This window comes from Amblyomma mixtum, chromosome 3, assembly GCF_055824585.1.
Source record: "Amblyomma mixtum isolate Tamu chromosome 3, ASM5582458v1, whole genome shotgun sequence".
NCBI lineage: Eukaryota > Metazoa > Arthropoda > Arachnida > Ixodida > Ixodidae > Amblyomma > Amblyomma mixtum.
The window spans coordinates 42083834-42096766 of record NC_143014.1 but is presented as its reverse complement, the minus strand read 5'-3'; the positions used below and the strand labels follow the sequence as shown (position 1 = coordinate 42096766).

At 54.5% G+C, this 12933-nt stretch overlaps 1 protein-coding gene across 1 annotated transcript in view; it reads right to left on the bottom strand.

Moving 5' to 3' along the window:
- The window catches only part of LOC149349885 (astakine-like), an 18625-nt gene extending 5692 nt beyond the window's left edge, over positions 1-12933 (bottom strand). Inside the window, exons 1-2 of the mRNA XM_089578888.1 lie at positions 12667-12933; positions 3833-3904 (exon numbers count right to left, since the gene is read on the bottom strand). Of these exons, the coding sequence (XP_089435014.1) occupies positions 3833-3877 (45 nt within the window). The 5' untranslated portion in view covers positions 3878-3904; positions 12667-12933. The remainder of the gene's footprint in view (positions 1-3832; positions 3905-12666) is intronic.

Genomic DNA, 12933 nt, shown 5'->3' with positions numbered 1-12933 from the left:
TATCGAGTTATGATTACCTGTGAATGTTGTACGGAGTAAGGCAACGTTTTTTTTTTTTTGCTCTTTTTCCCCTTCATCTTTGTCTCTGCAAATGCTAATTGAACGCAGCGATATCTGATTTGAATGGTCCCTCCGCGATCAGGGTTTACTTCCTCCGTGCCCACCGCGTCACCAAATTGTTTCAACGTCTTCCGCTTAGCGATAAACGTGTCATATTTAATAATAGGATATGAGAGATCTACATCTGCTGATTTTATGGCATAGAGTTCGCTGTAGTCGGATACAACGCAAGAACGAAGCGAAGCGGCAAATGTCCCTGGAAGGCCTTTCAGCCAATGGTGCCGATCGATTTTTATGATGTCGCGGTTAATCCTTGGTTAACTCCCTGTCACGCTAGCTTGACAGGATTAAACACAGAGTAATCTAGAGTGACGGGATTAACCGCGCTATCTCATGAAAAGCGGTCGATGCCACTGGCTGGAGGGCCCCCTTCGAGGGGCATTTGCCGCTTCGTTGTTGAGTTGTATCCCACTACAGCGAACTCCATGCTACAAAATCAGCACGGATTAACTCAGCATGGATTAACTGGCAAAGAGAAGCAGAAACAAGCAGCGCAGGTGCGAGCGTTTGGGACGATGGCGAGACTCGGCACTTCCCCGAGCAGCCCGCTCAGACAGAGCGCGCGCTCGCCCACGTGTCTCGGACGCGTTCCCCGCGTTTTCGGCAGACGTAGCTCGGGATGCCGCAGGCTAGCGGTGTGTGGAGCGCGGCGGCCAGACGTCTTCCCGGCCCGATGGCCCCGCGGCGATTCTGGGGCGCTCGGTCGTTCTTGCCCTGCTCGACGGCGCGCCAAATACCGCGTATGCCTGGAGCGACCCGTGGCAAGCTCGCGGAACCTGTGTGTAGTTCCCAAATCTTGTCAGTTTTCAGCTGCGTCAGGATAAACTATAACTTGACAAGTCGTGGTGGTGGTGGTAGTGGTTTATTTAAAAAAAAAATAAAAAAGTGAAGCAAAAGAGTGTTGCCGGCCGCGGCAATTGCTATCTAATATCTTAAGCACCCGAGCTGCAGCCGGCGGAAATGAAAGGGAAAGGGAGAGGATAGTGAGGAGAAGTATAGACGGGAGCGACAGCAAGAAAGGATAGGGGAGAGCTTTGTACACTAACAAGTCGTTCTGGCTGTTTTGTATCTGGACGAGTGCCTGAAAAACCGCTAGCCACTTTCATGCGAAACTTGCAAAATTTAGGAAACCTTGGTGAATGCGTAGCTTCTGACACAATTACGTCGAGTATAAAAAATGCACAGGCGTGAGCGATCGCGCGCGGCTCTGCGGTTTAAACAGGATAGTCGCTGTCAGGAAAATTCTTGCGCTGATGCGCTTCCGCAAGTCTGTTCACATCTGTACATCGGCGAGGGTTGCGCACTCTACCTTGCGGCAACGTCTCGACGGGGGTGAAGTGTGAAAGCGCCCATGTACGATAATTCGATGCACGTGAAGACGCTGCAGCTGGCGAGTCCTCCGTAATTCATGCTTCGTAGCTGCGGCATGTGAAATGCATTAATTTTTACGTGATCCATCTGCAGAAACGCGGAGCGCTACTTCCCAGGGGCAGACTTTTCGCGGTATTTAGACGCGCTAGGCGTCGTTTCGAGACGCTCACCGATGGCGTCGACGACTGAGCGCCTTGAGACGGCCGTCCGCCGTACGCCTTTTAAGAACGTGCGTGCGAGTATACGCTCGTAAGATGCCTCTCATGGCATTCTAGATGCTTCGATGATTGCACTCAGCGGCGGATGAGGACGGCTCCGCACTTGAGGGCTTCGCGCGCGCGCTCTGTTACATTGCGTGAGCACAATGTAAAAAATTAAAATTGGTTTTTGAGGAAGGGAAATGGCGCAGTAATTGTGTCACTCGGTGGACACCCGAACCGTAAGGGAAGGGATAAAGGAGGGAGTGAAATAAGAAAGGAAGGAAGAGGTGCCGTAGTGGAGGGCTCGGGAATAATTTCGACCACCTGGGGGTCTTGAACGTGCACTGACATCGCACAGCACACGGGCGCCTTTTTCATTTCGCCTCCATCGAAACACTGCCGCCGCTGTCGGGTTCGAACCCGGTTACTCCGGCTGAGTAGACGAGCCAAGACTGCTTTTCGGCGAACGCAGTGATAGCGCTCTATGCAGGGGTGGAAGAGCGGGCTAGTTGGTAGTTCACCTTGAGGAAAACACAGCGCACTCCTAAGACACGGACGAAGAAAGACAAGACGATACAGCGCTGTATCGATCTATAAGCCCAGACATAAGTGGGTATGCCGGTCGTCATAAGTTACTTCATGGGTAGCTGTCGCATGTCTAAGCACAACAGCTCTCGAGAACAGAGTTTCGCGCTACTGTTTAAATGCTACATTACGAATTAGTTTTTTTTTGGCAAGCTGTACAAAATGCTTTTTGTGCTACGACAGCTGTTTCATTCTATACAATGACTGGCCAACTTTTTTCTCATCGGTCTAGTTATGCGTCCAAGCGCATCTGATCACAGTAATATAAGGCCTGATTTTGTCTGCCATGACTTTCTGTTGAATCTAGTCTGCCTGAAAATGGTTTGTTTTCTCTGTCCCGACGTCCAAGCCAACGGAGGTTCCGGCAACTGCAGCCACAGAGCCCGCCGCATGATGGCGTCAGGAGTAGGTTGTCTCGCTTTCGGCGTTTAATAATTTCTACCTTACCGACCGACGGAAAAGGCTACGGCCTTTTATGCCGTGCACACCATACGTTTGTACCGTCGCCAGCGCACTTCAAACGAACGCTCGAGCATGTGACGTGAACCGACATCACGGCCACTGAGCGCTGGCCGCTAGGTATACGAGACCGTGCTGCACGGAGTGTTTGCGGCGACTGGCGACAGTGGGTGCCCTGCTGCCATCCTACAGCATGATCACATGCCCAGCGGCCAACGCCCAGCGGCACTATGTCAGCGAATTCAAGCCACGCGCTCGAGCGGTCGTGTTAAGCGTGTGGGCAGCGGTATACAAGTTATCCACACGTGCCACACGGCAGCGCACGCTGCTGAAGTCTTTTGTAACGGATAATGTACTGTAACATGCCTCTATAAACCAAACTCCACTGGACGCAGTCACGTCGATTCGGCGAGTCGCAGTGCGGCGTCCACCAGGCGTGGTCCGGGACAGACTGGCTCCATCAGAATCGCGCGGGGATGTTGAGTCCGAGCCCCGAACTAGGGCAGGCATATCTCGGCTGTCGGCCTCTCGAGAGGGCACCACAGTTTTCCTTTGTGGCAATTAGCAGAGGACCGATGGAATCTGATCACGCCCCGGGCCGCAGAAACTCGCTGTCTGGAGCGGTTTCCCTAAATGCTCTCAAAGGTGCGCGAGATCCAAAGCGGCTCCGCGTCCTGAAGACCTCGCTTTTCCGTGGCGCGCGCACTCACACGCGTACGCCGTATGTGTGTACACAGTCGTCTAGACAGCCTCGCTGAAAAAAAAGTGAAACAAGAAATGCGGCCGCAGAGACATCGTATACTCACGGAGTTTCCCATAGTGCGGCCCGCCAAGCGAGTTTTTTTGTTTTTACAGGTTGTCTCAGAGCAGACCTGATGTCTCGCTTGTTGGTAGCTCCCGGGGCAGCAACGATTTCCCTTCTCATGTTCCGACGTTATTTTGGTTATCTTGCTGTCTTTAGCGTCTTCTCACTAACACGCTACTGCACGACGAGAGTGGTACGGTAAAAAAAGCTTGGCGCACTGCGCAGAACACCAAGCACGACAGAGGCTTCCTCGTCGGGTGTCGGTAGATAAGGTGCGGGGACCAACACATACCATGACGCACGCGCAGAGGACTGCGAAGGTCAGCGATGATGCCATGTTCAATGCCTGGTGACGTTCGCAAACCTGCGAGCAAAGGGGAGATGTCAAAATAAAAATTCCACGCTTATCTCGCAAGCATTCTTGCTGTGCGGACGTCAGCACCTACTTAGTACAACACCTACTTAGTATACAATGACCAAGAGCTCTGTTAAGTACAACGCAAGATATCGCTTGTCACCCAGCCTGTAATCGGGTTGAGCTAGCGCACCGTTGGCAGTGATCGCGGAACCACGTGATGATACTGGAATCGGCCGCAGCTAAAGCCGCCACAGACAGCTTTACATGTTTGACCTCAAACTCCAACAGCATTGCTGCACACTCTGTGCCGACGTTATAAGAGGGCGGCGCGGAGAGGTCCCACGCCGGTCCCTCAAGCGGTGCAACGTGTAATTTGCGTTTACTCTTCCTGGGCGCTCGAACTGCAGTTACTGGCCGCCTTCCTTTTACCTGCAGCACTGCGACGACGTTATTTCGGTCTCGTGACTGGACGCTGTGTGTGCCAGCCCGGCTATGAGAACAGTTCTTGACTCGCAAAAGAGCAGAATCGACTCGGAAGGAGGATATCGGATGAGCACCCCGAATACGGTCGCTCCGTTGGTCGCTCACACTCCCCCTTCCGTGGCGCGGCGCAGCCAGCGGCATTGCAAATCCCGAGGTCGACCTCTCCATCATTATTTGTGGATGAGATTTATAGCGCCAGTACTAAAATGGGCAGAGAGGTGTTCTATGACGTAGCGCCGGGAGTCTGGCCTGATGCTGCATGTTGTGCATGGCCCTCTGCTGCTGTTATTGGGCAAATAAACGGGAGGTAAAAAAAAAAGATATCAACGTTCTCTTACCTCTTCATTATCAAGCGGACCATAAGAGCAAAGTGAAAGCGCTAGTGATCGGCATGAGTGAGTAGTGACGGACGGACTTCACGCAAGGTTTGGGGAGGTTCTGGTTTCGAGGTCCAGGCCAGGGGAATGTTTTAGAGAGCTGTAAACCTCTTAAATATGCAGAAAAGAAAGCTCTAAAATGTGCAGATAATAAAAAATATGCAGACAGTCAAAGGAAACATTATTTTCGCGTTTTATTACCAACCTGGTAGCGGCAGAAAAAAGGAGAAAGCATCTCAATCGCATGGACACCATGTGTGACGCTGCACTCTAGACAGGAAGGAGTAAAAATGGAGAATGCTCTCCTAAGCTTTCCCGTGGTCTGATGCTCGGCTTAATCAGGGTGAAATGCTTGGGAAATGGGTCTTTGACCGGCGCCTCGAGCAAAAACGAGAACATCTTGTGCCGTGGCGCTCTTTGGCTGCAGATACCCTTGAGCCTTAAAAATTCACTATCATCATCTAGCGCACTCCCTTCTATAAAAGGGAGTAAACTAGAGGACAGCTTGCTCTTTTTACTCACATATATGCGTATTCGTGTTCAGAGTGTTGGTACACTGAGCGTGTGGTTACGTTCGTTGCCGATATATGGAATCTGACCCTTTAGGCTGATCGGTACAAGCGGCAGTTGGAAGTATAGCATACGGGCCTGTCAGCAGCCTATAGAGCGCCGGCACCAGATGACGTGGTCCAGCGGAATTTGGGCCAGCGGCTGGCAGGGGTGCGCCCTTATCTCGCTCATACAAGAGGCCTGGATGGTTTTGAAAAAAAGTAAAGTGCCTGCTACCCCAGTTTCTTGTCTGTCCTCCTTATGGGAAAGTCGACGGGACGAATAATGTGTCCATGGCAGCGAAGCTGCTTCGCAGTGTGGCAGCAATCCGCAGACAGTGCAGACCGATGCTTCCCGAGTCACGAAGTTGAGACACGGAGCACGTATATGCGACGTGTACACGCGGATGGCGTGGGATTGGACGGATCGCACCCAGACAGAGAATGTAGGGGAAGGACACGAAAGGAACAGTGTGTCCTTGGTCAATTAAGGGGGCTCCCACTCGGGAAGGACGCGGCAACGGCGCGTTCCAGATCGCGCGAGTGATCAGGGGAAGCCCTGATGAGCGCAACCTCCGCGGGCCGCTGCGGCCGCGGGCCGTAGCAGGCGGAAGGGTGCTGGGCCGATATCGTCGCCCGACGAAGCGTGCAGTCGAGATGAGAGATTGGCTCTCGTGCGAATCGTCTGGTAGGGGGAAACTTTCGAGAGTGTGCGAGATACGTATCTGGACGTTCCGACAGCTTGACGACGCTACCGAACAGCGCTTGAAAGAAGAAAGCGTAATTCGCGGGAGGAAAGTTGGGCGGCACCACTGCATGCAGGCAGGCAGGCAGGGAGGTGCAGACACGAGATTAGCGCTTTCAGGCCTCCACTCCTCTCGTTTTCGATGGCGGGCATTGCGCAGTCCTGCAACAACTGGGCGAGCTATAGCCGGATGGAACTCAAGAACGAAGCGGCAAATGCCCCACAAAGGAAGCCCTCTGCGTGGTCAATGGCGTGGATCGACCGTCATGACGTCATGGCTAATCCGCGATTAATCCCCTTAACCCTTGCTAGCATGACATCGCAGGGGGCTAGCTGGCAGTTGCAAGTGAATTGACTGCTGATTAACGGGATCGACCACGACGTCATGACATAGGTTAGAATGGGCAAGAAAAAGAAAGAAAAGTAAAAGTGCCCAGCCCGCGCCGCCGCCATGACAGTCGGTCTACGCATTGGCTGAAGGGCCTCCTTTGAGGGCTTTTGCAGTTGTATTAGACTACTGCACGCTATGCCGAGTAAGATTAGACAATGAACGGTATCTACAAGTATTCGCCTCACGGGTCGCGACTGCAAGGTGAGGCGATTGGTCGGTGCAGCTAGAGAGGATTTGCTGGATGGTCCTGAACGAATGTCGTATTGTTGTGACTGTACTTCGGACCACGTGGGCCCGGTCAAGCAGCTACCGTGAACATTCATCGAGGCCGACAACCCCGCGACGGCGGTGGGAAGTGGGATGCTTGGAATGCCCCTCCGAGCCTCAGCGGATTAGTGTAGCAGGAATTTCAAGGGCCATTGTCAGCAGTAACCCCAGCGAAATTCCTTGAGCGGATTAGTGTAGCAGGAATGCCGGAGGTATTGTCCGAGCGACCACAGCGGAGATGACCACTATAGCGGCGAAAGCCGGGGACGCGCCGGAGGTATTGTCCGAGCGACCACAGCAGAGGCGACGTGCCGGCGCCGTTCACGCTGGCGGATAATTGAAGAATTCTGTGTCCCCGACTCGCGTTCTGGGCAATCTGCGGGGAAGCAAGTTCATTCACCTGCTGGAAGACTTCGGGAGATTCCTTTCCCGCAGGGCTGGATGAGTCAGCATCTCCCCCTCTCATCGAACCAGCTGCGAGAGAGTGGAAAAACCCGCACCTGCCCAGCCGTGGGCGGTAACAAGAACGTCCCCTTCGGTCCATCGGATTGGACAGTGCTCGTCGACCATTATTCCCCAGCCAGGGATCTGGGGAAACCGAACGATATTTAACTCGGCCGTGAGTGTGGCCGAGAGAAGCCTGCTAGCTCCAGTCGACTACGGTTGACGAAGACGTTCCCCTTCCACTGAGAGCCATTCTCAGTCCCGCTCTATGTAAATAATGTAAATATGTGAATACAGTTTTTCCTTCACTTCCCCTACTCCCCGTCTCCGGCCCACGTTCCTTCCTCCTTCGGCAATGCGGCGGTGATCCTGGACCCGATGCCTGGTGGGACACGCTACTAGCACGGCAAAATATATCAGTATATACCAACGATACCGTAATGTTCCCAGACAGGTCGCTGAGAACTCGCTCAGATTCTCCATGCTTGTTGGTGCACAGTGCAATTCACAAAATCACAATTAGGCTGCACATATGTATTCAAGGATGCATGAATTGCGAGGCCAATAATTAAATTTTTTTCGTGAATATTGCCTTCCATTTACTTTTGACGGCACTTGTACACAGTTGCAGACCGCACGGTCACGTTGACCTCCGCGTTCGTCCACTCATGGGGTGCTTTGCTTGCGTGGCGCCGGTCGAGACTGCCTCATTGCGGGACTCGGCAAGAGTGCTTGGCCAGTCACGGTCGACCCAGAGAGCAGCGTCTGACAGCACCGCGAGGGCAAGGACATGCGCGGATACGCCTGCCAAAAGCGGCAGCTTCCCGCACGAGCGCCGCCCTTTAGCGCCAGTCATTAATCTGCAATCCCCAAAGGCTTGAGAGTGCACTTGCACGGCGCCGTCGGGCCCCCTGGTTTAGATTTGCGGAAAGCGCTTCAGCTGGTTACCTGCAGAGTTATCGCTCTGCAGTCCCCATCGCACGTGCGAAACTCGCCGCACGCGAACGTACCCTCAGTCAAGCGAATATGCAAATGAAAGGGCCCTTCAAGCGAAGGGCGTGTTTTGGTTGCGACCAGAAGTGTGAGCCGCCGTCAGTGAGAATATATAGGATGCCACCTAGATACTTCTCGATTTGGAATGTATTCTTATCCGCCTGGATTACAGCTAAGGCCGCTAACATTGATTAATGAACGCCTGGAATCGAACTAATTTATTGGGCTGGGCATTGTCTCTCAGTTCGCTGTCCGAGACGGCCATCAAGTTTGGCGCGGGCGCGACAGGAAACGTCACTGAGACGTTGTTACTAAATGGCAGCAGAGCTTGTCGCTTGAAACCACTGTTCTTTCCTCACGATGCGCCCACCGATGAAGGGCCCGGTGCGTTGTGGCTAAACGTGCGCGTATCGAAGGGTGCGACGACGAGGGGGGCCAGGGCGGCTGCCGCGTCAAGACGTCTGGCAAGCGCGGTGTGACACCGACGACGGCAGCCCAGGGGCGAAGAAGCGGCGCTCATTTGCAAGCGTGCGGCCAAAGCGTGCCGCCGAGTCAAGGCCGGCCCGGAAAGGCCGCGGGAGGGAGACCTCAAGGCCAACGACCCTGGACGGACGCGCGCTGCCCACGGGAGGTCGGCCGGTCGAGCACCTCTCCCACCCTTTCACGCGGGGCCCAGGCCCGCTGATGGATGCCCCCGCCCTCGGCTGACAGGCCTCCTCCTGACACGCGGAATCGCCGCGCCCAGGACGGCCCCACAACAGTTTATGGGCAGCGAGAGAAGTGGCGCCGTTTAACACGACGTGACCGGGCACCCCCGTGTCCCGAAAGTTCATTGCATGCTTGGCGTCTTCATCGCTTTCTTCGTGCCGGATATGGCCAGCCGCGGCAGCGATAAAAGTGTTGCTTTCGCTCCGGACCGCCGTGAAGCATGAACTTCTCTGCGCAAGAAGGGAGCGCGTGACCCCTTTACGACCACGGGCAGCCTGCACGGAGGTGGTGCACGAGCGGCTTGGTTTCGCGCGAACGATTAAGTCGGAGTAGTTAAAGAGCCAACGCCGGAACACTGCGCAGCATTCTCCGGGGCATAATGCCGGGGGAGGCATGCACAGCTGCTAGAGAAAATAGTTTCAGAGTCTAAATGAGGACTTAAGCATTTATTTCTGCGTAGCTGGAGGAGGAATAAGTTTACTGCGCTTATATGATCTGTCTACGCGGTGCCGCGTAGGTGGTTCAGTGGTAGAGTGTTGAGCAGGGCGCACAGATCCCTGTTGCCATTCAGCTGCACACGTGCGCCTCACGAAAAGGATTCGGTAACTATTCGCGCGTCGTCGGCAGCTGCTACGGAAGTCACTCCACTTACAAACTGAGATTTCTGACCTTGGTTAAGTGAGCGTTTTACCTTGCATCTGAATAGTTATTGAACGAAATTTCCGGCAATGTGATGCCACGGCCGCTAGATACAAAGCTTTGCGCTTTGCATCAAGCGGCCGTGGTGATGCTACGCTTAGTACGAAGCAGCGAGTGTCGAGCGTCTTGTGATGTCTCGTCGCTGAGGCCCCTTTCTCTCTCTTTTGCGCAATAACTAACCAAACTGTTTGCCCCTGTGCGGGACGACCTTGCGAACAAATTGCTCTCGCTTTGTGGCTGATGGTTTCTGAACGACTGTCTGGGCCGCGCTTCCAGCGCGTGACATTGCTGAGGCCGGCGGTCCCGCTTGGCCGCCGCGGTGGCTATGGGCGGGCGCTTCACTGGTTTTCCCACGAGAACTTGAAGACTTCTATTGCCTTTCTTGTGCTCTTTTTTTCACACCTGCGCACACGTCGGTCGTTTAACCAAACCTGGGCTGTTTGCAAAAGGCGCCATCTTTGGCACAGCTCCTCGCGCTTTCTAGGAAGACGCGTGACCAAAATAAAAGCGCCACATTCTCACAAAACTGCACGTTGTTTTTCCCCGCGTGCGCTTTCTCTCTGCTTATCTTTCGCAGGAAAGTGCAGCTCATGAATAGCATGCATTGTGCAAGACGAGAGTTTTCTAAACAAGGCTGTATTTAGTCTAGACACTCTAAACGACGGCCTTGAACGAAGGCCGGCCTTTTGAGAGTCCGGACGGCTGCGTTTTTATCCTCCGACAAATGTGCGCTCTTTACTTGCAGCCCAGAAGAAACTTGGCTAGCAAACTAATTCAGAATGCTCATATACGACCACGCACAGCGTCATTCATGGCTCTCGTTTGACTGATATAAACAGCACCGCGTTACGAACGTCCCTGCGAAGCCTAGGGCTCCAGTGTATCGGGCGGTAAAGCCACACAACAGCAGACGCCATCAGGTCACACAGGAACATCATAGTATCGAACGCTGACCTTCGTAAAAACGCAAGAGTAAGAAGACACTCGGACGTAAAAACCAAGCCCTATTAGCATCGATTAACGAAAGGAGCCTGTGCCTTGTTCTTAACTTTATGCCAAAGGGTCCATTTGCGCAATAAAACAAGAAAAGGAACCATTTTTCATGCTTGCACAAAGCGGACGCCCGTGTGCCTTCCTGATTGAGCGCGGTGGGTTCAGCAGAAATGTCATTCCAGCAGTTTCCGGGTTAAGGGTTGCTCTCAGCCCGAGGCTGCCCTCCCTGGAAAGTTACATTTCGCAACGCCTCGCCCTCCGCTCCTTCCAAGGTCGCGCTGCGGCTGCACTCGAACGGAGATGCCGTCGTTATCGTTATTGGAACAACGCGTCCTTTCTCATCGGAGGCGCGCTCGAAAGGATTGCGCCACCGGATGCGCCGAAAGGACGCCCCCTCCTCTGGCGCGCAGGCTACTTCGGCGCTGCCACTGCAGCTTGCTTGCTCTGGGAAAATGCTGCCTCTGCATGCGTGCAAAAAACGCAGCCTGTGGAAATTCTTCGGGGCCTCAGTCCGGAGAAGACGTTCCGTGGTGCAGTTATCATGAACGGAAAGCCTACTGTGCGGCGGAGCGTTCCCGTCCTACGGGACGAAACAAGAACGCCGCTGTGGGTAATGCGAAGAGCTTTGGCAGCCGGCTTCGTGTGGGCTGCCGCCGAGTAGGCGTGCCCGAAACCCGGAGTGAGCAGCCTTTTAGCGCTGACGGGCGTTTTTTCACGAGGGACTGTCGCGAGCAGGATACGGTCACGGCCGCACCGCGAGGAAACAAACGGCTTCATCTCCGAGAACTGCGGTCTTCAGCAGCTTCCTTTTGTAGCGTCTCTCATAGCCTGAGTCGCTTTGGGACGTTAAACCCCATGAACTAAGTAAAGTAAACTTTTGTAGCGATTACGTATCTAGCGGCACCCAGGTATCAGCCGGTGACGCAAGCGAACAAAGCGGGGTCAGGCACCGAAGAAGCACGTGCACATGGCAAAGGAAAACAGCGTCTGCTGCGCCTTTATCCTCTGCTTTGTGCTCGCCCTTTTGTATTGTTGAAAGATTTGCTTTGGCAACGGTGCCCGAGCAGCAGCAACAGCAGCATGAGACGCATACCACAGCCTGACCGTACACGTGAGGCGAAAGCGTTATGGAATACTCTAACATGTTTAGGGTACAGGCGAATGCACGCAACAGGGCATTCACAATCTATCGTCGCCGCCGACACCATCTGGCAATTTTCAAGAGTATAGTTTACGTCTGCGTGGTCTTCGGGGGAAATGTAGAGGTCTTATTCTACACACCGCTACTATCACCTGCTCAGGCACTGACCACCAATTAGCAACCGAATTGAACGCGACGACGGTAAAGTGACCCTTAAGAAATACAGATCATGTGAAGTAAAAACGAAGTGAGGTCGTAACGGTGCTTATGAAAATTGAGACATAACGGCCACCTCCATCTCCCGCACCGTTCCGCGCAAGCCACAGGCGCGCGTTTGTCTACTGGCTGGCGTATACCGGTCCATCGACCGCGAAGGATTCCATCGAGTGCTGACATTTGACCGCCGTGACTCTCGAGCGTGCGGCACGGCCAGCGAGCGGAGATGAAAAGCGACGCACAGAGGCAGGACTCGCGCAGCCTTGTCCCCAAAGCATTCAGATGAAAGCTCGCACGCACAAACAGACGCCCGCACATCGCGAAAGTCGCCTGGAACGATGTGTTTCTTTCTCGTTGCGGCGATTAACTAACCCAAAGCAACAACGGACGCAGGGAGGTCTCGGTGAGCCAAGGCCGCGCAGTGGACGCCCGTCATCCCGGAATTCCTGACCAAGGGGAAACGCGAAGTGCGCACTGGAGGGAGAGCGAAGCGGCGCCGGGGGCGTCCACGCGGCTTCTTCCGATAAGCCACCGAAAGCGCCGGCCAAGGACGCATTCCCGGAGGGGTCAAGCTGCCCCGGAACCGGCGTCCAGAAAAAGACAAAGGAGGTTCCGGCACTGCGCAGCTTCGCGCGCGTCGCCGCTACACGGTGCTCGCTCCGAACAGCCATCGCGCACCGCGCGCAGCCAGTCTGCGCGCGGATCTGGATGCTGCGGCGATGGTCAGATGCCGCGGAGGAGCGCGCGGCGCGCTAGCACTCACCGTGCTCCGACGGGACGTCTCAGCAACCCTTGGCGCGAAGTTTGGCTCCACCAACTTAACGCTTCCGAGAAGTGGTGCGCTCTGCCTTCCGCGAGTCGGACGGCGTGTGTCGGTGCTTGTACGTCGGGTGGTGGCTGAAAGCGAGGAGGCTCGTCCGCAGACTGATGGTGCGTGCGCTCTCCTTGGGCGGCGAAGGAAACGGGTGAGCAGCTCGCGGGGGATGATGGCACGTGGGAAGCCGGCCGTCGCCGCTGCTTTTATGCGGGC